This window comes from Marmota monax, unplaced genomic scaffold, assembly GCF_021218885.2.
Source record: "Marmota monax isolate L192 unplaced genomic scaffold, Marmota_monax_Labrador192_F-V1.1 WCK01_AAM20220418_F8-fsc01006, whole genome shotgun sequence".
NCBI classification, from domain to species: domain Eukaryota; kingdom Metazoa; phylum Chordata; class Mammalia; order Rodentia; family Sciuridae; genus Marmota; species Marmota monax.
The window spans coordinates 1-27,637 of NW_026694378.1; the positions used below are offsets into that span (position 1 = coordinate 1).

At 42.0% G+C, this 27,637-nt stretch overlaps 1 protein-coding gene and 1 pseudogene across 8 annotated transcripts; one reads left to right on the forward strand and one right to left on the reverse strand.

Moving 5' to 3' along the window:
* Positions 1-6: 6 nt before the first annotated feature.
* Positions 7-7,889, reverse strand: LOC124109300 (MHC class I polypeptide-related sequence B-like). Of its 8 annotated transcripts, none has more exons than XR_009228921.1 (5): positions 5,075-6,352; positions 4,551-4,838; positions 3,738-4,016; positions 3,486-3,624; positions 7-441 (listed from the first exon to the last, which is right to left on the reverse strand). XR_009228921.1 is itself a non-coding variant. In XM_046467802.2 (5 exons), the coding sequence occupies exons 2-5, from the start codon at positions 4,678-4,680 to the stop codon at positions 318-320; spliced, it is 570 nt and encodes a 189-aa protein (XP_046323758.1). In that variant the 5' UTR covers positions 4,681-4,717; positions 7,781-7,889; the 3' UTR covers positions 7-317. The 8 variants fall into 8 exon arrangements, 6 of the variants coding, with proteins under 6 accessions (XP_046323758.1, XP_046323759.1, XP_058442563.1 ...); XR_009228920.1 differs by having other exon boundaries at positions 7-446; positions 5,075-6,351; XM_046467802.2 differs by lacking the exon at positions 5,075-6,352 and adding an exon at positions 7,781-7,889 and having other exon boundaries at positions 7-446; positions 3,486-3,517; positions 4,551-4,717.
* An 18,900-nt stretch (positions 7,890-26,789) lies between these two features.
* On the forward strand, positions 26,790-27,637 carry LOC124109299 (trimeric intracellular cation channel type B-like; annotated as a pseudogene).

Consider the following 27,637-nt stretch of genomic DNA (forward strand, 5'->3'; position numbering starts at 1 on the left):
TCTTCTCTCACAGAGACTCTGAATCTGATTTTGGAGACTCTGAGAAGAGAAATGTCCCTAGGGATAAAAAGTCATATTCTTCAAAATGGAGTGTCTTCTTCCCCACCACTCTGCATGCTTCAGCTGGACCAAAGGTGGCCAATGCTGGTGTCTGATTCACACACATTCTGGGTCGCTTACTCTCAACATCTTAGTCCATAAGCACCTGCCAGTCATTTTTTTTCCCCCAGGCCAACTGACCCCTATTGCTCAGCATAAGGACACCTCAAAGTTCCAACCCTGTCCTGTCCATCAATGTGATCCTCCAGTTCATCACACTAGGGCTCCAACTCTTCAGGGCAGATGTGCTCCACAGCATCATCCTGGAAGCTTGACACAAGCTGCAAGGTGCTGTTATGGTTCCTCTTCACCATCTGCTGATGATTCAGGACTTGTGAGCTCCTGAGCTAAGGGAGAAGATAAAAGTCAGTGTTCAAATGACTGCAGAATATGACATTTATTCCTCAGGACCTCTCCTTTCTCAGACTCTCCAAAATCAGATTCAGAGTTTGAGTGAGAGAAGAAAATGCCCTCACTAGTTTTCCTCACCAGCCTCCTCTCCTAAATCTACCAGCAGCCTCACCTGCCTCAGTTTCCACCATGCATCACTCAAGGGAATGAAAGACCAAAGAAGTAAGAGACAAGATCCCAAAGTGAAGCCCAGTGCCTCTCCTCTGCCCAACCATTCCTGACAGAATAGGGACCTGCCATAGAAGAAAGTTCCTGCTCCTGCCAATCCTGGGCACAGGGTTCACACATAGGCCTTTACCCCTTTAATATCCAAGGCCTCCTCTGCTGCAGGGGCAGGTGCTCACCCAGCAGGGTCTGCTCCAGCTGCAGCTCAGCATCCTTTCCTCTCAGCCCTGAGCCAGAAGCTCCTAACTGGAAAGCCTACCAGGAAGCCCAGGGGCACCAGCAGGCCCAGCCAGGAAAACATGCCTGCCCTCTGGTCTGCTGCTCACCTGACCTGAAGCAGCCCACACACAGCAGAATCCCTGACCCCCAACACTTACTCAGGTCCCTAATCTGTACTTTACCCTCCTAGGGCCTACCTGGCCCATCTGCCCCAGGAAATCAGCTACTCTCCAAGGGGTTCTGCTTCCTGAGACTGCCTCACCTTTTTCCCCCCATCCGTAGCAGGGACTCACACAGGCCACAACCTTGGAGGTGTAGCTCAGTGGTAGAGCACCCCTGGGTAAATCCTCACTACTTCTAAAAGAAGAAGAAGGGAAAAAAGATGAGCTGAAAATGGAAATATTTTTATTGGGTATGAACATTTAGAGAAGAAATTTGGAAATATGAACATCTGATCTCCACTCTTTTCTACAAATGTTCCAGTGAAATTGCAGGCTGTGGGGAGCCACTCTGAATGAACACACCTTCAAGTCCTGACACAGGGGGCTCTGACCAATTACTACATTTCTTAGTGACTTTCATATTGTCCCAGCTGAGATAGCAAGGCATGGCTTCAGGTGTAGGTGTACCGCTGGGATTGAGTTATACTCACCTGCTGCCTTCTGCCTTTTTTGGATAGAACTTTCTCAAAAACAGCATCCCCCCAAATAAAAGCCCACTTCTGAATGTGCTTGTCCTCTCTCTCGCCAGCCTCTGTGACTTTCTCTTGCTCTCCTTTTGGGGAGCTTGAGACTGGGAGCTGGGGAAAGTTGTCCTGAAGCTTGTGTAAAGGTATTTCGTGTCTGTGCTTTATTTTGCGTCACCCCAAATTCACACGAGTGACCTTAGTTCACCGCCTGTGCTGGACAGGGGTGGCAGTAGGCAACTATTTTTCCCCACAGAGAACCAGAACTAGCTTTCACCCTACAGCAGAGGCTGCAGGTGAGAGCAGCAGAGAGCACTGAACCATCTGCCCTGGAGGGAGAGTTACCTGGACAGCTCCTGCTGGGGGGCAGGTTTCCCAGACCCAAGGGGCCAAACACTCACTACCCCCACTGCTGACCCCACAGAAGGGGCAGAAACAACAGAAAGATCCTCCAAACCAGTAACTAACTAACTTTGTTTCCTGCTGAAACACCAACTTCCTGTTTTCTCTTTTCCTGACCCTCCAGCAACCTGATTGGTGACAGGGGAATGGTTTTGACCATCCCTTACTCCAAATGCACAGGGGAATGACCATCTTATAAAGGGGAATAGCCAAGGGAGGGCAGGGTGAGCAGAGGCCATAGAGCACAGACTCAACACACCAACACACACAGTCCTTGGGGAGCGTGCCCTCTGGGGCTGGAAGGAAACCCTAAGTGTCACAGTCAGCTTTCACTACTTTGACAAAACACCTAAAGTAAAACACTCGGGAGGAAAAATTTACACTGGCTCAAGTTTCGCCAGTTTCATCCCAGGGTCCCTTGGCCCCATTCCTGTGGGCTAGAAAGGCAGAAAATAATGATGGCCAGCACATGACAGAGTGATACTTCTCACCTCATGGTGGTCATGTGGTGGCCAGGAAGCAGAGAAAGAGAGAGCCAGGAACCTGGGACAAGATGTTCCCTTCAAGGAATGCCTCTTCCAACTAGGCCCACCTGCTAAAGCTTGCACACCTTCCAGTAGGACCAACACCTGGGGCCAAGCCTGCAACTCATGAGCCTTTGGGAGATATTCCACATGGAAACTCTAACACCAGGTAGAACAAAAACGGACTACAGCTGCCCACAGTGGCTGGTCTCTCTCCCCAGATGGTCGGAGGCATCTGCTTTTTCATTTTTCCATAACATCTGTGAAGCCACTCCTGATGGACGACCATTGTGGTGGGGCCTGGGATGGAGTACATGCCCTAGTGACCCAGTGGACACACACAGGAGACATCCCTGAGGAGTGACTGGAGATGCTGATAAGATAGAAGATAACTACATGTGCTGAAGACCCCTGGGCCTGCTCTACATGGGCCTCCCAGGGCACTGGTGCCACAGGCCTCAAGATTCTTCTTATTGGTTTGCACAGGACAGGTGGAAAGACAGGAAAGAGGCAGGCAGACAGGAAGAAACCAGAGGCAACAGCCTTTGTGGGATTTCTCTAGAGTTTCTAAAGAACACAAATCACAGATCCTTTTATACTTTGTCCGCCTGATACCGTGATAATCTAGCCCATGCAAATCAGCCCACCATTCCCAACTCCTGGTCAAGACCTAAAAGCTTGATACAGAGAGAGATGAGGACAGGGACAGAGCAGGAGAAAACCACACTGAAGCTCACCCCTAACCCTGTGACAAGAATATGGTGCAGCTGGGCCTTTGAGGATGTTCACGGCCCTTGGCTTTTGGCAGGACTAAGGGGAGTACCTGGAGACCTGGCTGCCGGCCCCTCACAAAAAAAGACACATCTATCCCTGTTCCAGAAGTCTGGTCACCTCCACTGCACTCTGTGCAGCATGAGGCATGAGGGACCCTACAACCCAGAATGACCCTGCCATCTCCATCCACTGCCCACTTTTCTTACCTGAACCCTCTGCGGCTGAAATTGTCTCCCTCCTGTTGCTCCAAAGCACATAAAGGAGAAGAAGAAGAAGAACAGCATCAACAGCAGCAACCACACCTAGAGAGGCTCGCCATCGGCTTTGAAGCAGCAGGGTCGGCCCCTAAAACACACATGTTACCATCTGGGTTCCCGAGCTTCTAGACTTCCTCCCTCTCACCACCCTGGTCACTGACCTACCCAGTTGGGAACCCCTGCTGGGACACCCAGGCTCACCACAGGGCACAGTGCCAGTGCTCTCTTTCCCACTATGTCGCACATGGCAGGTAAATCTCTGCTCCTGTCCTTGAGGAATCCTGGTGGACACGCAGGTCTGGTAGGTCCCATTCCCATATGGTAAAAGACTCCCAGATTGCTGTGTGTCCTGGTTCAGGGGTTCCCCATCCTGAAGCCAAGTCAGAGAGATAATCCAGGGATAGAACCCAAAAGCCCAACATGTGGCGTTGATGGTGTCCTCCAAGGCCTCACCGCAGATAACAGTCACTACTGGGGACACTAGAGAAGAAAAAGCAGAACCAGTCAGCCATGTGATCCAGCCTTACTCCCCTTAATGGAGGCAGAGGGAACAGGGCTGGTTCTTTCTGCTGTAGTGTCTCTGACCAAAGTCCTCACTGACACTAGACTGCTGCAAATCTGCTCTCAGCCGAGGGCCTCAGTCCTCTGACTGGCAGGAGGATGAGCCTCGGGTTTGTGGCCTCACATTCTCACTTACACATGTTGATGTGAGGAGGGGGTGTTATGGGGATTCCTTGTTTGTGAGGCCACAAGGGAGCTCTGCATGATAAGCAGGTTGGCAGGCAGGTGGGAAGAAGAGGTCTCAACTCCTGCCTAACCCCAGTTGCCTGAGGCTCAGGGTACTTCCTGGTTGTGGCCCAGACAGTCATAGATTGCCAAACCCTCCTGTCTTTATGCAGTGGTTTAAAAGGATGGGGAAATCAGAATACATCACCCTCACAGAGAACACACGCATCCCATAGTACAGAGAAGGCCCCTTATATTGAGGCTCTAGGGGAATGGGGGCTGGGGTACCTATTGTCTTATTGAAGGCTATCCAGGAGTTCAGATATCTCTGGAGTCTTCCACCAATTGTTCCTTGCACATGGGCCCATTGAGCCTTGCTTGGACTATCATCTGATTTCCAGTGCTTCTTGACTTCCATAGCCAAAGTCTGAGCCGAGGAAGGGTGCACTGTCCAGCTGTGAGTCACAGGGTGAAAGGAGAGGAAGGGCTCCTAATCATAGTAGAAATCCCAGAAGCCCCTGGTGCGGTTGTTCTTTTGCATCTCACAGCCCCAAGACTCCTGGAGGGAATGAGACCCTGCCCCCATCCACCAGTCACTTTAGCATCCCCTGGTGCCTCTGCCTCCCTTCCCACCAAGAGAAACTCCAGCCCACAGAGGATTCCAGCATGGCTCTCTCTCTCTTCAATGTCCCTGTGCTGAGCTCTATGGACCCCATGCTTGCCCTTCCCAGACAAATGCAGTGAGAAGAGAGGTCCCTGCTCTCTGCCCCCAGCCTTTCTGCAGAAAGACCCTTGCCCCCACCTACACTCACCTTCTTTCTGCCTCTGCAGACTGATAATATCTGCCAGAGTCATTCTGAGGTTTTTCCCACTCCCTGCCAAGTCTTGGGTCTCTGTGTTCCAGGTCTCGGCTCTCAGGATTGTCTTTGCCCACAGTGCCTCATTCACAATCCCACTACCTCATTCACACCAAAGGAATGGGAATCCAAATTCCCTGGATTCCCTGCACTGTGTGTCCACTGTCATAGTGCAGGAAGGGCTTATCATCCAAAAGACCCTCAGAAAAGAACTGTCGTGCACTAAATGGTTCTGGGATCTCATTTTTAGGTTATAACGAAAACTGTGGGACCCTGAGGAAGAAGATACCAGGGATGATTTTTTTCTTCCTGGAATCAAGAGCTCAAGAACATGCAAAACATAGTTTTGGCCTCCTGGTGACATAACTAAAAGCAAAAATAGACCATTGGAATAACATCAACCTAAAATATTCCTGCCTAGCAGAGAAGACAATTTATAGAGTGAAGAGACAACCCCTGGACTGGAAGAAAACAATCATAGGTCAGATAATGGTTTAATACACAAAATATACAAATAACCTTATATTTAACATGGGTAAAGACGTTGAAGAGACATCTGTCAAAATATGATACATAATTGGCCAACAGATATGTGAATGAATGCAAATGCCAATTAAAACCAAAAGGAACTATTTTTTCACACTTATTAGATTGGTCATTGTGAAGACACAAAGAGTGTTGGGAAGGAGGTAGAAAAAGGGGTGTGCACCACTGGTGTTGCAATTTAGTAGAGTTATTTTGGAGAATAGCATGGAGGTTCCTCCCAAAACTAAAATTTTTGCTTTATCCAGCAATCCCACTACCTCATTCACACCAAAGGAATGGGAATCCAGATTCCCTGGATTCCCTGCACTGTGTGTCCACTGCAGCATCAGTCACAACAGTCAAGATATAGCAGCAACCTAAGTGTCCACAAATAGATGAGTGGATTTAAAAACTGTCTTAAGCCACCTGGTGCACACCTAAAATCCCAGCTACTCAGAAAGCTGACACAAGAGGATTGCTTGAGCCTGGAGTTGGAGGCCACCCTGGGAAAAACAGCAGCCCACCCTCAAAAAGAACCCCCTCGCCAAAAACCAAACCAAACCAAACCAAATCATTATGGGATATACACACAAAAGAATATCAATTAGCCTTTTTAACAAAAGGAAATTAAGGATGAAAATGTAGCTTAGGGATAGAGGACTTGCCTAGCAGTCACAAGGCCTCAGATTTTATCACCAGAAACTTCTTAAAAAAAAAAAAAAAAGCTAGGGAAATTTGTCATTTGTGACAATGTGGGTGGAAAGTAGAGGCCCATAAGAGAAAAAAAAAAAAAAAAAAAAAAAAAAAAAAACAGGCATACAGAGACAAATGAATGGACAGAGAAAGGAGAGACACTGGTAAAAGGCCACAAAGTTTCATTTGGATAAGAGGAAGAGTCTGGTGTTCTATAGCACAACAAAGCTTCTCCACTTAATGCTGTATATTTTAAAATAACAAGAAGAAAAGATTTTAAATGTTCTGACCAAAAGGAAACCATAAATATTTGAGGTGATGGATATGCTAATTACCCCAAATTGATTATTCTAAAATGCATCCATAACATTACATCCCAGAAATAGATTCAACTATTTGTCAACAGAAAAATTTTTGGAGAGGAAATCGAACTAAACATCATTAAAAAAAAAAAAAAGTTGGGGCTCTGGAAAGTTTGGGTGAGGTAGAGAGGCAGCAGTGGATAAAACTTCTTGTAGGAAATGGCCCCTAAGAATAGGAGGAAAGGACTGGGGTTGGGGAGACAGGGTATCTAGTGTGCAGGAAGCACAGACCTAGGATGCAGTGTCTACCTTAGAAATGGGTCTGAAAACACAGCAGGAGTGGGGGAGGTGAGGGGAAGCCAACAGGCTGAGGAGACATGTTGGGTGACAGGGAAGGAGGCATAGAGATCTGGTGAAAACACAGGCATATTAGAAAATAGATAGCATATTAGGGTGAGAGGAGTACAAGGGGGGACAGCATCCCAGGGCGCAGGAGTCCAGGGGACAATGTGGGTGGAAATTAAAAAAGCCCCAGCAAGAAGATCTTGACTCAGCAATCTTAGCTGTTCACTTCCCTCAGTCTGAGTGTTTGATGCAGCCACAGTCCTCACAGAGGCAGGAAGGGCTCTATGGGGCTGGGACGTCCCTACTAGCTCAGGGCCAGAAGAAAAAAGGTCTCCTAACTGGGGACTCCTGTGAGCTCAGCTGAAAACAAGCCTATGACTGCGAGGAAAGCAGGGGCTTCAGGAGCCCGAACTGTCCGTAATACTGTTGGGAAGAGGTTCCGTGAGCCGCGGACCTCAAAGGGTCCTTCAATGTTTTTCAAAGGAGAAACTCAGCATGCACCTCGGGAATCCAGAGGCGACAGAGGACCGGGATGTCCAAAAGGGAAGAGCAAGGCGCAGGGCTGGGGCAAGTAAGCATGGATTTAGGACGCAGGACGTAGGGGTGGCAAGGTGCTTAGAAAGCGAAACTGCATGTGGTGGCAATGACCCGCGTCAGGTCCAGCTCCTCTCCCCACCAAACCAGACCGCTCATCTTAACCGGGAGGGTTCCCTCGGACTCTCACAGAAACCCGCCCGCCTCCCTGCAGTAGCCGGGCAGCTCCTGCACCTCCAGGAACCACATAGAGCTCACTCACCAGCGGCAGCACACAGGGGTGCCCAAAAGGCAGTTGTGGCCAGGAGCAGCAGGACGCGACACAGCCCAATAGAGACCAAACTTGACATCCTCTTATCTGGTGAGCAGGATGGACCTCTAAGAGGGTTCCCCGAAGGCAGATCATATATAGTTCTCCTGGCCCCTCCCACATCCACTCACCCAATGAAAATAGACGCCTTGAACATGAATGCAGATCTTCAGCCTACACTTGACCAGGACAGGTCTTCCAAGTGTCACCACTCCAGCATAAAAAACTATATTCATTTCACTTTGTCACCTCTAAAAAATGTTTTCTAAAAAACGAACTATAGCTATTCTTACTATTGCCTAAGGCTCTAGCTTGTGCTTTTTCTGTGAGTGGAAATGTCATGCACCAACAAAGTTTTGACAATTTCTTAGACTTATTTTCATTTGTAGTAAGTATTTGATTGAGATTTTTTTTTTTTTTTAAAGCACAGAAGGCACTGGCGTCCAGTCCCATTCTGAGTTTATTTTCATTAGTTACAGGGGCGGGGATGATGTTAAGTTGGAGATCCCTCGCTTTCCTGGTTCATCAGCTGATAGGTGGCATAAAGTGGACACCTCTGCCTCCATAATCAAGTAAACAAGTCCTCATAATAAATCCCCTCTTATTGACCCCCACTTGCTTCTGGTTGATTCTGTTTCTCTGGAAAACATTGACTAATATAAGCCTCCAGTAAGTGCTGGGTCACAGTTATTGTGAGCTGATCCCAAGCCCTTTCAATCTCTATGTTTTCTATGCATCTTTGAGGACTCACTTGGAGTGACAGCTCCAACAAACTATCTCATTCCACCCATATTCAAAGACTTTTCTTACCTTAATAATTACATGCTAGGATTATTCCAGAGCATTTACATATGGCTCAAGGGAGAAGAAGCCTCAGAGGAGGCCCTGAAGGTCTTGGGCTCCAGATGTTGGGCAGTGCCCAGGATCAAAGCCTGGCTGCCCCTCCCCCAGCAAGCCTCCCAGATTCTCATCTGTGCAAGATACTGCTACCTTGTCCCTCCCCCTTCAGACTCTTCTGCTCTGCCCAATGAACTACTGCTTCTCTCCCCCTCTCTTCTTTGCATCTCTGAATTCATAAGAACGGGAGCGACTTACTCCTCACCCACCTTAGGATTCACTGCTGAGTCCTGAAAAGCAACAGAAATCACTCAGTGGTGTCCTTTAAACCCAGGGCGGGTCTCACGCACTATTTCAGGTCTTTGTGGCCACATTTACCCAGAAGGACTGAAGATCACCTGTTACCCACACTGGCTTAACTAAAATAAAACCTGTTGATTGATGTACAAGCAGATTGAAGGTGCTTATGGGAGTCTGGAGGAAGGCAAGCTGCATTTGGGTTTGGGGTTCTCAGACTGCTAGGCAGATACACCTGCGAGCTGTGAGAATGCAGACCCAGTGGCTGGCGGAAGGACGTTCTGAAGTGTTAATCAAGATCTGAAACCCAGCATACTTCAGCCAACATTGCCTGTATTTTGATGCGGTTGGGTACTGAAATGCTTTTTCCATCCCATCCCCCACTTCCACAGGGAGAGCAGGTGGGGGGGCATCTTGGGTTCTAGGATCAGAAACACTCCTCTGCTTGGTGGCCCACCAAGAATGTAAGTGCCTACCTCAGGATGGTCCTAATTGAAACCTGCCAGATCTGGAATAAAAATCAACAATCATGTTGCAGTGAGGCCACCCAGCGCCCACCACTTATACAAGCTGGGTGAGGAGCCCTGCTTTATCAGGTCTGTCTCAAGTGGATGCAGTGAAGTGCCTTTGGCTCCAGATTCCAAACCATAAAGGATGAAATGGAGAGTGAAGAAAAGCAAATGGTGGTGGAACGTGGATCATGTGTTGAAGAAAGAAAGAAAAAGGGGTGAGGATTGGGGAAAATAACATGAATATAGGAAGAAGAAGCAAGGACAAAGCAGGAAAGAGCAAGAGATGCAGAACTGAGGGGACTGCAGGCTCTGCTCTCTTCTGCCTTCCCCTAGGATTGGGCTCTGCTGTCCACTTAAGACCCCAGAGGAGGACCAAGACTCTACAACACCCACTGCAGAGAAAGCTACAGTTTTTCTACATTGATTATATTTAAAACCAAACTAGATCCAATGTAAAACAAATGAAAGAAATGAAATACAATAATATTCTGATGTTTTTCCATGATTAAAAATCCAACAGATTTTTAAAATATCATCTTTAAAGTGTATTTGGCAGTCCAGAGTGTATCTCAGTGGTAGAGTACCTGCTTGGCTTGTGCCAAGCTATGGAAAGCAACAAACATGAGACAAAAACAAAATACCCACCAAATGTTTCAAACATGGAGACTCTTCCTACTATTCAGAGCAAGTATTTACAAAACTCTTTGATTTTATTTCTTGCGCTATAGGAGTCTTATTAAGGAAGTTGAGGCCTAATCCAACATGATGGAGATTAGGGCCTACTTTTTCTTCTATTAGATGTAGAGTCTCTGGTTTAATTTATAGGTCCTTGATCCACTTTGTGTTGAGTTTTGTGCATGGTGAGAGATAGGGGTTTAATTTCATTTTTTTGCATATGGATTTCTAGTTTTCCCAGCACCATTTGTTGAAGATGCTATCTTTTCTCCAATGCATGTTTTTGGCACCTTTGTCTAATATAAGATAATTGTAATTTTGTGGGTTAGTCTCTGTGTCCTCTATTCTGTACCATTGGTCTACCAGTCTGTTTTGGTGCCAATACCATGCTGTTTTTGTTACTATTGCTCTGTAGTATAGCTTAAGGTCTGGTATAGTGATGCCACCTAATTCACTTTTAGGCCCAAATTTCTTAATAAGACTCCTATAGTGCAAGAATTAAAGCCAAGATTCAACAAACGGAATGGAATCAAACTAAAAAGTTTCTTCTCAGCAAAAGAAACAATCTGTAAGGTGAACAGAGAGCCTACATCCTGGGAGCAAATTTTCACCCCTCATACATCAGACAGAGCCCTAATCTCTAGGGTATATAAAGAACTCAAAAATCTAAGCACCAAAAAAACAAATAACCCAATCAACAAATGGGCCAAGGACCTGAATAGATACTTCTCAGAAGAGGATTTTTAATCAATCAACAAATATGTTGAATATGTCATCACCTCTAGCAATTAGAGAAATGCAAATCAAAACTACTCTAAGATATCATCTCACTCCAGTCAAAATGGCAGCTATTATGAAGACAAACAACAATAAGTGTTGGCAAGGATGTAGGAAAAAAGGTACACTCATACATTGCTGGTGGGACTGCAAATTGGTACAGCCAATATGGAAAGCAGTATGAAGATTCCTTGTAAATCTGGGAATGGAACCACCATTTGACCTAGCTATCCCTCTCCTCCATCTATACCCAATAGACTTAAAAACAGCACACTACAGGGACACAGCCACATCAATGTTTATAGCAGCATAATTCACAATAGCTAAACTGTGGAGCCAACTTATATGCCCTTCAGTGGATGAATGGATAAAAAAAATGTGGCATATATACACAATGGAATTTTATTCATCAATAAAAGAGAACAAAATCATGGCATTTGCAGGTAAATGGATGATGTTGGAGAAGATAATGCTAAGTGAAGTTAGCCAATCCCCAAAAAACAAATGACTAATGTTTTCTCTTATATAAGGAGGCTGACTCATAGTGGGTAGGGAGGGGGAGCATGGGAGGAATAGATTGAATTCTAGATAGGACAGAGGGATGGGAGGGAAATGGAGGGGCAGTGGAATAGCAAGGATTTTGGAATGTGAATCATTATTCACAGTACATGTATAAAGACAGGAATTGGTATCAATATACTTTATATACAACCAGAGATATGAAAATTGTGCTGTATATGTGCAATTAGAATTGTAATGTATTCTGCTGTGTTTTTTTTTTGAAAAATCAAGTTAATCAAGTTTGACTTCAAATTAAGTATCTGATGTCATCAAAATACAATAAATGAATCAAATAAATGATTGACAATACTAAACTATAATAATATATCTCTTTCTTTCTTGAAATAGCCAGAACTAGAGCAAGTCTAATCAGTACCATAATGAGTATAACAAGAGCGTTGAGCTCCCTGCAATACTGCAATGAGCTGTATAAACAGCTGTGAACTTAAGGTCAAATAGGAGATATGGATGCTTCGACCCTGATTTTCTGCTACTGTTCCTAAGTGGGAACAGAAAATGCCAATTTCTACAGCAGGCAAATGTGTATTTTATTATTTTTAACTTTCAGTTTTGCACTCTGCTTACTTTCATCTTTTATTGACATTTTAAAAGAGCTGTTTTCTCTAACCCCCATATCTAAATATAGGGCTGTTTTTGTAATGACAGCACCTGTCAGTATAAGTTTCAGATAGCCTGGCCTTTTAAATACAGATGTGTCAGGATCTATGAATAAAGGGTTTGCTTTATTCATTTATTCATTCATTACATAGCCAAAGTACAAATTTTGAAGAGAAATTATCTATTGAGCCACACTTTATCTAAAATAAAATGTATCTATTTGAAATGTACAGTTCATTCAATTTGGGCACTGACATACACTTGTGTCACCACCACCATAAAGAAGATGAAGAATATTCTGATTATCCCCCAAAGAAACGTTGTGCAATAAAATTCTATGCAGCCATCAAAAAGAATAAGTTTTAATGCACTGCTGTAAAAAGAGGTGCCCAAAAGAGGTGCCCAACAGTTTTGAGCTTTTTTTTTTTTTAGGTTAGGAAAATGCTAGATTTTAATGCCACTAGTGCAATTACATAATGTACATTTTTTAATAGTGGGGAAACCTGGAAGATTTTGCCCCAAATTTTGACAGTGTTACTTCTAGGAACAGGTAAAACTCAGTGTCTGTCACTTTCTCTGAAATGTTGGAATTGTGTCTTCTCATATAAACTTGGTTTAGCAAGGTGTCAGAATATTACAGATTGAAAATACAATAAGCTAAACCCCAGATTCAAATACTAATTTTTTAAACCAAAATATTAATTACAGTCCATCACCAGGAAATCCCTTAAGATAAGCCTTCATATTTTCATAGCTTTGAATCTTCCCCAAACTGCTTTTAAAAGGGATACCAAGACTGACTTTCTGATTTAAAAAAGTTTCAAAACCCTTTGGGCAAGATGGTTTTCTGTAAGGAATATAGCCAATCTGGGGAAGCCCTTGGACTCCACATAGTAGTGGAGATGGAAAGAAAGGAATCCTGTGGGACTCTATGGGCCCCCAGTGCAGGACTGTGGTTGTGGCAGAGGGGAGGAAACTCAGGCTGACATAGAAATGGGGAGAGGGGTAGGGAAAAATGTGCAAAATCCCCTCCTTCCTCTACTCTGTGTTTGCTTTGGAGGGGACCAAATGGACCTGGGGGAGTCTGCAGAAGCAGAAATACAGGTCTATTGGAGGGGAAGCCAAGGTCCCCCAGAGTACTTGACTTTCTTCTCCAAGTCCTTAGTAGGAGCAGAGTGTAAAACTATCATTTAGAAATTAGAAATCATATGGCCCACTCTGGTTCATTTGCAGGGAAACAAACAAACAAAAAAGCCAAATGCTACCTGTAACTCTTCTGGCCAGTAGAAGGGTCAGTAACTCTTCCTCTCCCTCCAGTGCTAATTAGAAGGACTCTACTCTGAGACTCTGGGCTCCAGCCCTGCAGCCCTGAGCAGGCCCCTCCTTCCTAAGCTTCCTGACCTCCTACCCAGCCCCACTTCCCTGTGTGTACTTCTTCCTTTTCCCTCTCCAGAACAGCTCCTGAGGGTCTCTCTACTTCTTCAAAAGCCTTCTCCTGGGCACAGAGACCTCCAAAGTCGAGGACAAAAGAGAGACAGTGACCACTGAGAGAAGCTCTGAAGGACACCTGTGTTCCCCATCCTAGAAGGCTTCTCCCCACCCCCTGATCTGTGTGTGTGAGAGAGAGTATGTGCTTGTGCATAAATGGACAGTCAACCAGTACTTCACCTGGTATCTAGGAAAGTTCCTGCCTTGGCTCTGCTGCAGTGGTTCACGTTGTGTATACCTGAGCCTTTCCCTCAGAAGAGGGGTGATGATACTCATCAAATCAGTGGCCAACAGCTGTGGTACTCTAAAAAAGGGGTTGGGGACCAACCCCTGACGTCCACAATGACCAAAAAAGGCGGTCATTGTGGATGTCAAAGTCCATCAGAGAAATTCCACTAGGGCAGAATCTCCACGTCACACTTACATTCAGGCAGTGCCTCAAATTGAACCAATGTTCAAAAACCTCCAAATCTTTGCTCAGGTTATATCATGAAGTTGATTGAAGTCTTTGAGGTCTGTTTGTGTCTGCAGCTTACCATGTGAAAGGGCCTGGGATTGACCCACACTCCACAAAACAAGCAAACAAAAAAGAATCTCAACAACTCAACCATAAAAAAAGTTGACTCTATTCAGAACTGGGCAAAGGCTCTCTACAGCCAGTTCACTGAGGAGATTCACAAATAGCCAATAAGCCCATGAAGAGATACTCAATATCAGCAGTCATTAGGGAAATGAAAACAAAAGCACAATAAGACTCCACTTTGTACCCATGAAGATGGTCACTGTTCAGAAAAAAAAGAATGCAGAATGAACATGCTCATAAATAGGTAGAAAACAGCACCACAGGTGCATTGCTTGCCTATATATGTAATGGTGCAGCTGCTATGAAAATTTTTTGGTGATTCCTCCAAATGCTCAAGAGATACTTTCTAAATGACCCAGTAATTGTATTTCTGGGCATAAATACAAAAGCAGTGAAGGCAGGTAAGTGCAGAGACATTTGTACACCCACATTTATAACAGAATTGTTCCCAAAATCCAAAAAGTAGAAGTAACCCAACTATCTATCAACTGATGAACTTCTAATCAAAATACAGCTTATATACAAAGTGAATATTATTCAGACTTAAAAAGGAAGGGCATTCTGACAATTGCTACACTATGTGTGACCTGGAGGACATGATGCTAAGTGGAAAAGCCAGTCATGAAAGGACAAATTCTGTCCAAGTGCACTTGTATGAGGCATTTAGGGAGTCAAATTTGTAGAGACAGAATGTACAAAGCCAGCACAAAGATGACAGGGACTGGGGTGGGGAGGATGGATGCTTACTGTTTAATGGGTACAGGGTTTCAGTTTCCATAAACGTGTGAACACACTGAATGCCACTGAATTATATACTTAAAATGGTTAAAATAGAAAACTGTACATTATATCTATTTTACCACAATTAAACACCAAACAGAAATCAGGGCAGTGTACTACAGATTAATGCAGAATCAGAAAGAAGGAAATGGAGGCCTGAGAAGAGAGAATCAAGGAAGATGGACAAGTTGCACAACCAGGGGGAGGCCCTTCAGACTGGGAGAGGGTGGTGGGAGCTGGATATACCCCCAAAGAGCATCAGATTAGAAAACCATCACAGGGGGATGAGGGTGGTGCTCAGTAGTGAAGTGCATAGTTGAGTCCAAGTTCAACGCCCACCACAAACACATAAATGAACAAACAAACAAACAAACAAAAACATCAAGGAGAAAAGTAGTTCTGGGAGAGGCCATAGTCGGGGAACACCAGGACCAACCAAGTAGCAAAACACAAATTTTGGATTCATGGTGGAGGGAGCAAAAGTCCTCTGAGGACTAGGAACCAAAAAGGAGGCGGAAGGTCAAGGAGCAAAAGGACCAAGAGCCTTTTTATGGTATAGATGGGGAAGTGGGATGGGAAGGGCAAGTGAGATTAGTGGCTTGTGGGTTGGAGGAGAACGTGGCATATAGGTGACCCTGGGAGAACTTGGGTTAGGATGAGGACAGTAGTGTTGCTCTGGATGAAGGCAAATGAGCTGTAGTGGTTGCAAAGTTCCCACCAGAGCGGACTTGTGACACATGAAAGTTGGTGAGGGCTCAAAACAGGTAGGCAGGGGATGGGTGCTGAAAAAGGCCCCACAGCACAGAGGTGCAGAAGGACCAGGGAGAGATAGAATCCAGCACTTGCAGGCTGGAGAATGGAGGCCTCAAAATGGTGAGGGTTCAGATGAAGAAGTGGTCAAGGCATAATCAAGAGGGAGATGTCTGCACTGGAGGAAGAAGGAGGATACGGTCTTGAGAATAGCAGGGAGGTCAAGGTGCTCTGCATTGTGCTGATAGTCAATGATTGTCAGCACCAAGACTCTGGCTGGTGAGAGCTTGGAGAAGTGAGGATGAAGGGGAGACCCAAAGACAGAAGGCTTTACCAGAAATTTAGGGTCATCAGGCTGGGAGTGGAGCTCAGTGGCAGAGCACTTGCCAGAGCACTTGAGGTCATGGGTTTTATCCCCAGCACCACAAAAAAAAAAAAAAAAAAAAAAGAAAGAAAGAAAAGAAAAGAAAGAAAAAGAAAAAGAAATAGGAAAGAGCAAAACCAGTTAGGGTTATCATAATTCTAATTTCATTCTACACAGAAATGGCAAAAACTTCTAGAATTCATATGGAACCATAAAAGACCCTGTTATGGTTTTAGAGAGGAAATGTCCCCCAAAAGCTCACGTGTGAGAGAGTGCAAGAAAGTTTAGGGGTAAAATGATTGAGTTGTGAGAGTCTTAATCTAACCTGCACATTAACCTTCTGAGAGGGATTAACAAGGTGGTAACTGTAGGCAGGTAGGGTATGGCTGGAGGAGGTGGGTCACTGGGAAGATATTTTGTCCTTGTTGAGTGGAGCTCACTCTCTCTGCTTTCTGGTGCCATGTTCTGAGCTGCTTTCCACTATCTCACTCTTCTGCCATGATGTTCTGCCTTACCTCAAGCCCTGAGGAATGGAGTCAGCCAGAGCACTTGAGGTCTATTCTACAGAAGAGAGACCTCTAAAACGGGGAGCCTCAAAATAAACCTTTCCTCTTCTAAAATTGTTCTGGTCAGGTCTTTTGTTCATAGCTGAAAAAAGGTGACTAAACAAATCTCCCCAAATCAAATCAATATTGACCAAAAAGGACAATGCTGGGAATATGACAATACTAGATTTCAAAACAGATAACAAAACTACAGCAAATAAAGCAGCATGGTACTGGCATGAAAGCAAACATGATGACCAATGGAAAAGAACCCAGATGTAAACACACACGTATATAGTGCATGTATTTTTGACAAAGGTGCTAAGTATACAATATGGGAAATGGGTATCTCAATAAAATTTGTTTTCTCAAATTTCTGTTGCGAAAACAAGATTGTCACAAACATAAGAAACAGAAACATAATGGACCCTTATGCCAGCCCTTATATAAGAATCAAACTCAAAATGCATTAAAAATTTAAATGTAAGACCTGAAGCAGGGTGTAGTACAGCAGGCCAGTAGTTACAGTTATGTGAGAGGTTGAGGCAGAATGAGCACATGGTATAAGACCAGCCTGGGCAAAAGAGCAAGAACACTTACAATTAAAAGGAGAGAGAAAAAAAAAGGTCCCACTTGAAACTATAAAAATGCCAGAAGAAAACACAGGAGCAATGACATTGATCTGGACAGAATTTTCTAGGTATGATCCCAAAAGCATAGGCAACCAAAGCAAAAATAGACAAATAGAATACCATTCAACTAAAATACTTTTGCCCAGAAAAGAAAAGAAGAAGAGAGTGAAAAGACAACTCATACATTGGGAGAGTATTTACAAATCATACATCAGATAAGGGGTTACTGTCCAAAATATATGAGTAACTCAAACTTCCCAATAACAAAGCAAGTAACCCAACTTAAAAATGGCCAAAGAGGAGAGAGTCAAGATGGTACATTAGCAGATGTCTGCATTTCCCGTTGCTCTGTGGATCAGGATTCAAGTAGTAAGAGTACTGCTTCTCAGTATGGTGAATGAAAGAGGAAATTCAGTGAAATTAAATATCAGTCAGTGGCTTGTAGAGACTCAGAAATTCAGGTGCATGAACAGAAAGTAGAAATACACTGGAAGGAAGCTTGTTGTGACAGTGGCACTGGTTCACCACAGGGGAAAGGGAAAATGCATCAGAGGAAAAAACATCTTTGACACAGAAAAATATGGAGATCAGAAAAGCAGTATGTATTTAACTGATCCAGAGGCTGCACAGTGAACAGGTGTGTGAAGAGTTCTCTGCTTCTCAACTGCCAAGCAGACAGTTGAGGTGGGAACCATTTTGAGGAGGTCATGCTGCAGCTTGTTGCTGCCAGAGCCGAGGAAATCCTAACAAATATCACCATATTGACTCAAAAAGCACCCATAGTGTGGCCTAGGTTGTACCTAGAACAATGAGTGAAACAGGCATAGAGAATACTGTACCCAGGGGATGCAAGTCAGAAATACAGAGAGAACTGCAACTCATTTCCCTTTGGGTCTGGTAGCTCAACAGACCAGCTGAAGAGGGTTGGGAATGTGAACAGGAGGGCATGAGCACACTCAGGGACTGACCTTGGGAAGGCCATATTTGTGGGCAGCTGAGTTTGTGATACCTGTGTAGGGTTGGCTCCCCTGTCCGACAAGTAGAGTTCTTGGAAGGCTCCAGAGATCCAGATTCCCAGCAGAGATCCGCATCTGCCTGGACATAGAGTTGTTGATCTAATCTCTCCAGAGCAGATACTATCCAACCAAGTTCCTGAACAGACCCAAGCCACAGCCACCAGATCTCTCCTCTTAGAGCTCTGTAGCAGGCTCACCCTGGGAGTGCATCAATCTGGTCTTTGAGAGAAAACTCCAAGCAACAGTCCTTCCCATTCCATCACCCCTTACACTGGTATGAAGCTGAGAGCTATTTCAACCAGCTTCAGTTTTAGACCACTCCTGCTGGCAACTTTGAGAACAATAGAAAAAGAGGAATGGGTTAACAATTCCCAGTGCTGGGTCTCTGTCTCTTAATAAAGCCCAAGAAGAAATGGAAAGAATGACACTTGGACAAAATCAGTGACCATCCATACTCATCAACTGTTTTGACCACCTCAGTGGAGAAAATTCTTTCCGTTTTCATTAAGAACTATCTTTTTTGGAGGGGTTGGTCTCACTGTGCTGATTATTTTGTAAATGTATCTACCCATATGTATTTGTTTCCTTTTTCTTATTTTTACCATTTTTTCAACACTACTTATTTTCCCTTGTCTTGAGGGTTAAGGTTTTATTATTTTGGTTTTATTTTGTTTTTGTTTCTTTTTTTCTTCATTTCCCTTTTTCTCCTCTCTTTTCCCACATACAGCCAAATTCTCTTGTTCTTTTTCTCTGTTCCTTTACTTTTTTTCTAATTTATTTTTTCCTTATTCTTCTTTACAGCCAACACTGGCTACATCTCTTTTAAATACTCTCTGTTCACATTTTGAATATTCTAAACTTTCCCTTTACTATCCTATCACATTTTCTTCTCCCTTACTGAACAGTATTTTCTTGGAATGCCTAATTTATATAACTCCTGCTCACACCGTTCATTTTATTGCATTTATTAGTACCGTGGATGGCATAGGTGACACCTATTGTTGATTTTAATGCCAGATCTAGTTGATTGCTATTTATGTTTTTGCTGTTGGCAATTGTTGACCCTACTATTCCCGTTTTTGTGGTGATTAGTGTTGTAGATGTCACAAGAGGCACCAGGTATTGATTTTAATGCTGTATCTTATTTGTTTCAGTTGTTGACATTTTTGGTTTCCCTTTTTCTGTGAGGTGCTGGGAATCTACAGGGACACTACTGTTCACAGGGTAGACACTCTGCCACTGAAATAAACCCAGCCAAGACAGCACAACTTGGTATACACACACAAATTAATCACAAACTTCATCAATATTTAGTATAAAAAATAGAAAGAAAAAAAGTATACCTAAACACCAATGCCATGTGGGAATGGCTAGGGGACCCCTTGGGTATCACTCCTGGACATCCACTTCAATAGCAAAAAGAAAAAGAATGATCACAAAGGCTGTGGTTACAACACTGCTGAGGGTTCTCAACCTAGAGTTCTCTAGGTCACTGTGGTAGGAGAAGTCCATGCCTTAAAAGGACCACACATAAAAGTGAAAGAGAAATCCATCCCCCAAATGCATCAAACCCAACACAGGAATATAAGAAGTATGAAAAACAAGCTAACACACTTAGTTCCCTAAAGTTCACAATTCATCAGAAAATGACTCTAAAGATATTTAAGTGGATGACATACCAGATTAAGGATTCAAAGGAATGACTATAAAAATAATGAATCTCAAGACAACACAGGAAAACAACTGAATGAACTAAGAAAGTCAGTGATGCGTACAAAGGAGAAATTCAATAAAGAGATAGAGATATTGAAAAAGAAACAGAAATATTGGAAATGAAGACAAATTGAGTCAAATAAAATCTTAAGTTGAAAGTTTCTTTAGTAGAGAAGACCATGCTGAAGACAGGATCTCAGAGCTCGAGGTCAAAGTGGCAGGCTTTGAACATTCAGACAATATTACAGAGAATAAGTAATGTGGCCAGAATATATAAGAACTCTGGGACAAGACTGAGAGACCAAATTTAAGAATCCTTGGAATTTAAGAGGGTTATGAAAGACAGACTAATTGCATAAATAACCTCTTCAGGGAAATAATAGAAAATTTTCCAAAACTTGAGAAAGAGAAGGACGTCCAATACAGGAGGCATTGAGAACCCCAAACAGACAACATCAAAAAGGAACCTCTACAGAACACATTATAATTAAAATGCCTAACATACAGAGCAAGGATAAAATGCTAAAATCCTCTGAGAAAAATGCCCCATTAAATGTCACATTTAAAGGCAAGTCTATCAGAATTACATCTGATTTCTCAGCACAAACTCTAAAGTTGAGGAGGCTTTGAATGATGAGCTCCAAGCCCTGAAAGAAAATAACTGTCGGCCAGGATGCCTATATACAGCAAAGCTCTCCTTCAGAATCTAATTGGAAAGAAAAACTTTACAAGATCAGCAGAGACAAAAAGAATTCATGAGTACTGAGCTGGTGATATAGAAAATATTTAAGCACATAATTCACACAGAAGAAATTTTTTAAAAAGAGTTCACAAATGGGCAAGTCTCATTTGAAGTGGCACTACACAAATGAGAAACAGGACAAATTAAATATTAGAAATAAATCAAAATGGCTGGAAATAATAGACATCTCTCTGTAATAACATCAAATGTGAATGGTCTCACCTCTCCAATTAGAAAACATAAGCTGTCAGAATGGACTAAAAAACAAGGCCCAACTAGATGCTGTTGGTAAGAGGCTCACCTGACAGGCAAAGACAGCCACAAGCTGAAAGTGAAAGGATGGAAAATGAAATATTGTGCAAATGGAGCCCCCACCCCCCAAAGCATGAGTTTACATTGTCACACCCAACAAAGCAGACTTCAAGCCAAAATTAATCAGGAGAGACAAAGGTCACTTCAAAATGGTAAAGAGAAAATCCAACAAGAATATAACTATAATTAATAGTTAAAACCCAAAAGGTGGTGCAGCTAATTATATAAATCAGTTACTACTTACATAAATACTCAGATAGACCATACTAGTTGATTTCAATATACCTCCCTCATCAGTGGATAGGTCATCCAGGAATAAATTCAGTAAAGACTTTTTTATTGAAAAAAAAGTATAAATCAAATATTCTTAACAGATTCTAGAGAATATTTCATCCAACTTCAGCCAAATACACTTTCTTCTAAGATGCTTATGGACCTTTCCCACAAACAGATCATATATGAGGCCACAAAACAACCCACACCAAATTAAAAAAACTTGATATAATTCCTTGCATAATGAAATGAAATTAGCAATCAACACCAAAAAAGACATTCAGAACCTATAAAAACATGTGGAGATTGAACATTACACTTTTGAATGATGATGAGTAATAGAAGAGAGAAATTTAAAAATTCTTAGAGTCAAACAAGAATAGTGATACAACATACCAAAACCTTGGCAACACTATGAACTCATTCTAAGAGACAAGTTTAAAACTATAAATGCTTATATTAGAGAATCAGAAAGATACCAGATAAATAATCAAAGGATGCATCTCAAGACCATTGAAAAACAAAAACAAATCAATTCCAATGGTCAGTATAAGGGAATAAATAATTAAAATCAGAGGTGAAATTGATGAAATAGAGAATACAAAAACAATAAAAAGGATCAATGACATGAAGAGTTGGTCTTTGAAAAGATAAACAAGATTGATAAGCCCTTAGCCAAACAACCAAAAGAAAAAGATAGAAGACCTAAATTAATCAAACTTGAAATGAAAAAGGAGAAATGACTACAAATATGACAGAAATCCAGAGGATTATTAGGGAGTACATTTGAAAACTTATACTCCAATACATTGGAAAACCTAGAAGAAATGGATACATTTCTAGGCACCTGCCAAAATCAAATCAAGAAGACATAGAAAACTCACACAGATCAATAACTAACAATGAGATAGAAGTAGTAATAAAAAAAAAAAAAACACCTGGGGGCTGGGGTTGTAGCTCAGTGGTAGAGCACTTGTCTTGCAAGTGTGAGGCACTGGGTTCCATCTCAGCACCACATAAAAATAAATAAATAGGGGCTGGGGCTGCGGCTCAGAGGTAGAGCACTCACCTAGCATGTGGAAGGCCCTGGGTTCCATCCTCAGCATCACATAAAAAAAAATAAATAAGTAAATAAAAATAAATGTATTGTGTCCATCTACAACTAAAAAAATGTCTTAAAAAAACCCCACCTGTAATGGTTTAGATATGAGGTTTCACCAAAAGCTCATATGTGAGACAATGCAATGATTTTCAGAGGTGAAGTGACTATGAGCTAAGCAGTGGATCAATCCAGAGGTAACTGTAGGCAGGTAGGTTTTGGCTACCTGATTTAGGGCACGGGGGATGTACCTTAGGTACTTACATTGTATAAATGAATCTCTCTCTGTTTCTCTCTCACACAACCCCACCTCTGGTGTGCTCTCACTACCTTGCTCTCTTGCTCTCTCACTCTAGCTCTCTTGCTCTCACTCTTACTCTAGCTCTCTTGCTCTCACTCTCTGGCTCTCACTTTCACTCTCACTCTCACTATCATTCCACTTCCTGGTTGCTATGAAGCCACCTGTGAATTACATGAGGGTCTTCACTAGGAATGGAAGCCAAGGAAATTTAGGTTTAACTTTGGGAAATATTTGTGGCTCCTCCCATTCAGTAGATTGCCCAAGACACAGAATCTTATCTCTGCTCTACTAGGGAGAGCCCTCACAGTAACTCTGGAGATGGGCATTACCTGTTGGGAACTGAACAGCCCCCTTGTACCTTTTTCAGCAAGGAACACTCCATGGAAAACCTTTGATGTTCCCCGATATATAAATAAAGCAAGCACTGGCTCCATTTTGCTTTTTTCTTAGTGTGGAAGCAGCTAGCCTGTCCTGACCCCCCTCCTCCTGCTTAAAAATATATATATTTCCTGTGTTCTGTGGTGTTTTCCCTTGCTCTATTTTTCTTACCCTTTTTTCTGCACCTAGCCCATTCCACCTAGAGGAACCCCATTTCCACCCCCACCCCCAACCCCACGCAGGTCGTGGGTGGGGTTCCTCCATGCCCTTCCACCATGAAGTTCTGCCACATCTAGGTCCCATAACAATGGAGTGGGTCATCTATGGACTGAGATCTCTAAAATAATGAGTAACAAATAAACTTTTCCTCCTCTAAAATTGTTCTTGTTAGAACTTTTGGTCACAGTAACAAAAAGGCCAACTAAAACATCATCCAACAGAAAAAAAACCCAGGAACACAATGATTCTAAGCTGAATTCTACCAGAATTTTAAAGGCTTACTCATGCCAACTCTCCTCAAATAATTCCAAAATTGGAATGGGAATAAACACTTCAAACCCATACTATGAAGCCAGTGTCATCATCAGACCAAAGCCAGTATCACTACAGATCAATATCTCCGATTAATATTAATATCTCTGATTAACTTAGATGAAAAATTCTTAATAAAATATTAGCAAAAGGGAGGGGGTAGGGGATTAGCAAGGTGGTGGGATGTGATGGACATCATTATACAAAGTACATGTATGAAGAATTGAATTGGGAATAAACATACTTTATATACAGAGATACAAAAATTGTGGTAAATATGTGTATTAAGAATTGTAAGGCAAAACAACAACAACAACAACAACAACAAAAGAATAGTGTTACCTTAGATTAGGTAGAGGGAAGTGAAAGGAGGGGAAGGCAGGGGATGTGGGGATAAGAAAGATAGTAGAATGAAACAGACATTATTACTGTATGTATGCATGTGACTGTATGACCAATGTGATTCTACAATATGTATACTCAGAAAAATGAGAAATTATATCCCATCTATATATGATACATCAAAGTACATAAGTGCATTCTACTGTCATGTATAACTAATTTAAAAAAATCAATACCAAAAAATAAAATATTAGCAAATTGTATTCAATAACATATTAAGATGATTGTATATCATGACTAAGAAGGATTTATCCAAATGATGCAAAGATGGTTTAACATTCACAAATCAAAACATGCAATATACTACATAAATAGAATTAAGGAGAAAAATCACATACTCATCTCAATAGATGCAGAGAAAGCCTTCAATGAAATTTGGCACCCATTCATGATAAAGACACCAAGGAAACTAGGCATAGAAAGAACTTACCTCATCATAAGGGCTATGATCAACAAACGCAAAGCCAACATCATAGTGAATGGGAAAAACTGAAAACATTTCCTTGAAGATCTGGAAAAAGAAAAGGATGTCTACACTCATCACTCCTACTCAATATATTACTAGAAATTCTATAGATCAAATAGACAAGAGAGAAAATCAAAGGGATAAAAATAGGAAAAGAAGAAGTTGAATTTTCAATGATTGCAAATGAAAAATTCTATACTTAGAAGATCCAAAAATCTCCCCAGGAGACTTCTAGAACCAATAAACAACTTCAGCAAAGTCGCAGGTTACAAAAATCAACATATAAAAATCAATATTTTCCTATACACCAATAATGAATCTCCTGAGAAGGAGATTAGAAAAACAATCCCATTCATAATAGCCTCAATAAAGAAAGTACCTAGGAATAAATCAAACCAAGGAGGTAAAAGACCTCCACTATGTAAACTATAGAACAGTGAAGAAAGAAATTGAAGAAGACACAAGAATAGGAGAGATGTCCTATGTTCAAAGATACACAGAATGAATATTGCTAAATGAACATAAAACCAAAAGCAATATACAGATTCGATACAATCCCCATCAAAATATCAATGACATTTTTTTTAAGAATTAGAGAAAACAGTTTTACTGTGCAGTTGGAAGAATGAAAGACCCAGAAAAGCCAAAGCAGTTCTAAGCCTAAAAAGAAATGCTGTTCTAAGCCTAAAAAATCACAGCACCTGACTTCAAATTATACTACATAGCAATAGTAACAAAAAATGCATGGTACTTGGATACTTGGTATAAACACACACACACACACACACACACACACACACACACACACCAAACAGATACAGTCATCTGATCCTTGATAAAGCATGCAGTGGAGAAAAAAATGCCTTTTAAACCATTGTGTTGGAAAACAGGCTATGCATATGTGGAAGAATAAGGTGTGATTTTTATTTCTCACCTTGCACAAGTCAACTCAAAATGATCAAAGTCCTAGGAATTAGGCCATCAATTATGCAAGTCCTAAAAGAAAAATGAGGTTCAACACCTAACATACAGGTACAGGCAATGACTTTCTCAATAGGTACCTGAAAGCTCAGAAAATGATGCCTACTCTTCTGACAGAGGATTCATATCTGGAATATATAAAGAACTCAAAAAACTCAACACCATAAAAAATAATCCAAATAATAAATGTGCAAATCACCTAAACAAGACACTTCTCAAAAGAAACACAAATGGTCAACAAATACATGAAAATATCATTAGCAATTAGGGAAAAGTAAATCAAAACTACACTGAGATTTCATCCCACTCCAGTTTGAATGGCAGCCATCATGAATACAAACAATAATAAATGCTGGAGAAGATGTGGAGAAAGAACAACACTGTTGGTAGGATTGTAAATTAGTACAACTACTAAGGAAATTAGTAGAGAGGTCCCTCAAGACTCAGAATGGAACCACCACCCAGTTGTACCACTCCTCAGTATTAAGTCTAAAAAATTAAAATCATCATACAACAGTGATACACACACATTCATGTTTATAGCAGCATGATTCAAAATAGTCAAAGTATGGTACCAGCCTAGATTTCCATCAATGGATGAAAAAAGAGAATATGGAATGTATAAAGGATGGAGTTTGACATAGCCATAAGGAAGAATGAAAATTTTCCATTTTCAGGAAAATGGATTGAATTTGTCAACATTATGTTAAGTGAAATAAGCCAGAGTCAGAAAGTCAAGGGTCACATGTTTTCTCTCTTTGTGGAAGATAGAGAGGAAAAACCAAAGAAAGGAGGGGAGGGTCTCATGAGAATCAAAGGAAGATAACTAGAGTAGAGGAAAGAAACCAGGGGAGGGAGGAGGAGATGGAAAGTGTAAATCCTGGGGAATGACATTAGACAATTACTTTGTTATATTGTGTACACATTTGAATACATAACAACAAATTCCACCATATGTACAACTATCGTGCACCAATAAAAAATATAGAAAACAAAAAATGGAGAAGGAGCCAGGCCCTATGGTGCATGCCTGCTACCTGGAGGCTGAGGCAGGAGCATTCCTTTGAGCCAAGAAGTTTTAGTCCAGCCTGGAAAACATAGCAGACTCACCTCCAAAATAAAACAAAACAAAAGAACACACAACTGTGGCAAATACAGACAAAGAATACTAATCGGTTTTAAGAACAATAACAAAAAAGGTAATTAGGGCTGAGGATGAAGCTCCTCAGGGATAGAGGGATTGCCCAGCAGACACCAGACCTTGAGATCAATCCCTAGTATATTTACATAAAAAAACCCTGCAAAACAGGAAATTGTGTCATTTTTGACATAATTTGGCCTTCTCCTGCACGTCCATGTTCCCCTTTTTTGACATCACCCACATCTGGTGTCTGTGATGGCACTGAAGCATCAGCTGGTAGGATTGGAAGGGGCATGGAAGAATCCTGATTCAAGCTGGTCTACTGCTATGCTCCCTGATTTGGTGGAGGAATTTTAACATGTGTACTGCTTGAAGAGCCTCCACTGAGGTTTCTTGCCAACCACATTAATATTTTACTGGCATCTTCAATCTGGTATATTATATATTTTTTTTTTGCCCATGGGACCTAATTTCCTAGGGCTATTCATTCTTAACCCGCTCAACTTCTGGCTGTGGAGATGAAAGAAGTGACCAGAACTTGGAAAATAGAAGGTGGAGTCACACATGCTAATAGCTATCACAAAAATGGCTGGCCAGTCATGATAGCTATTGGATGGGCCCAAGGTGCGGCTGGTATCACTATCATGAATTTTGAACAGTTGGTAAAGGAGATTGGAAACCAGAGATGATGAATGGCTGAAGATGTCCTATCTTTCCAAGGTAACCTTGCTGGGGTCCCTTCACATTTCAGCGCACCAAGCATCTGAACACATCAAAGCATAATCTTATGTTCCTTTATACCATCTTTCTTGTGGCCAAAAAGATAACCATCATGGTTACACAGACTTCTTCTATGACTCTTAGTCCTTTTAAGGATATATTGAGTTGGCTGCTCTTTGGCAGCAATAGTTTTCATTGTATAAAAAGAAATGTGGAACAAAATTATCTTCTAATGGCACTAGTTCATTGGTCTTAAAACCTATGACTGACGGTTCAGATAATGTTAAAAGGAAACTTACTAAGAACACTGAGTAA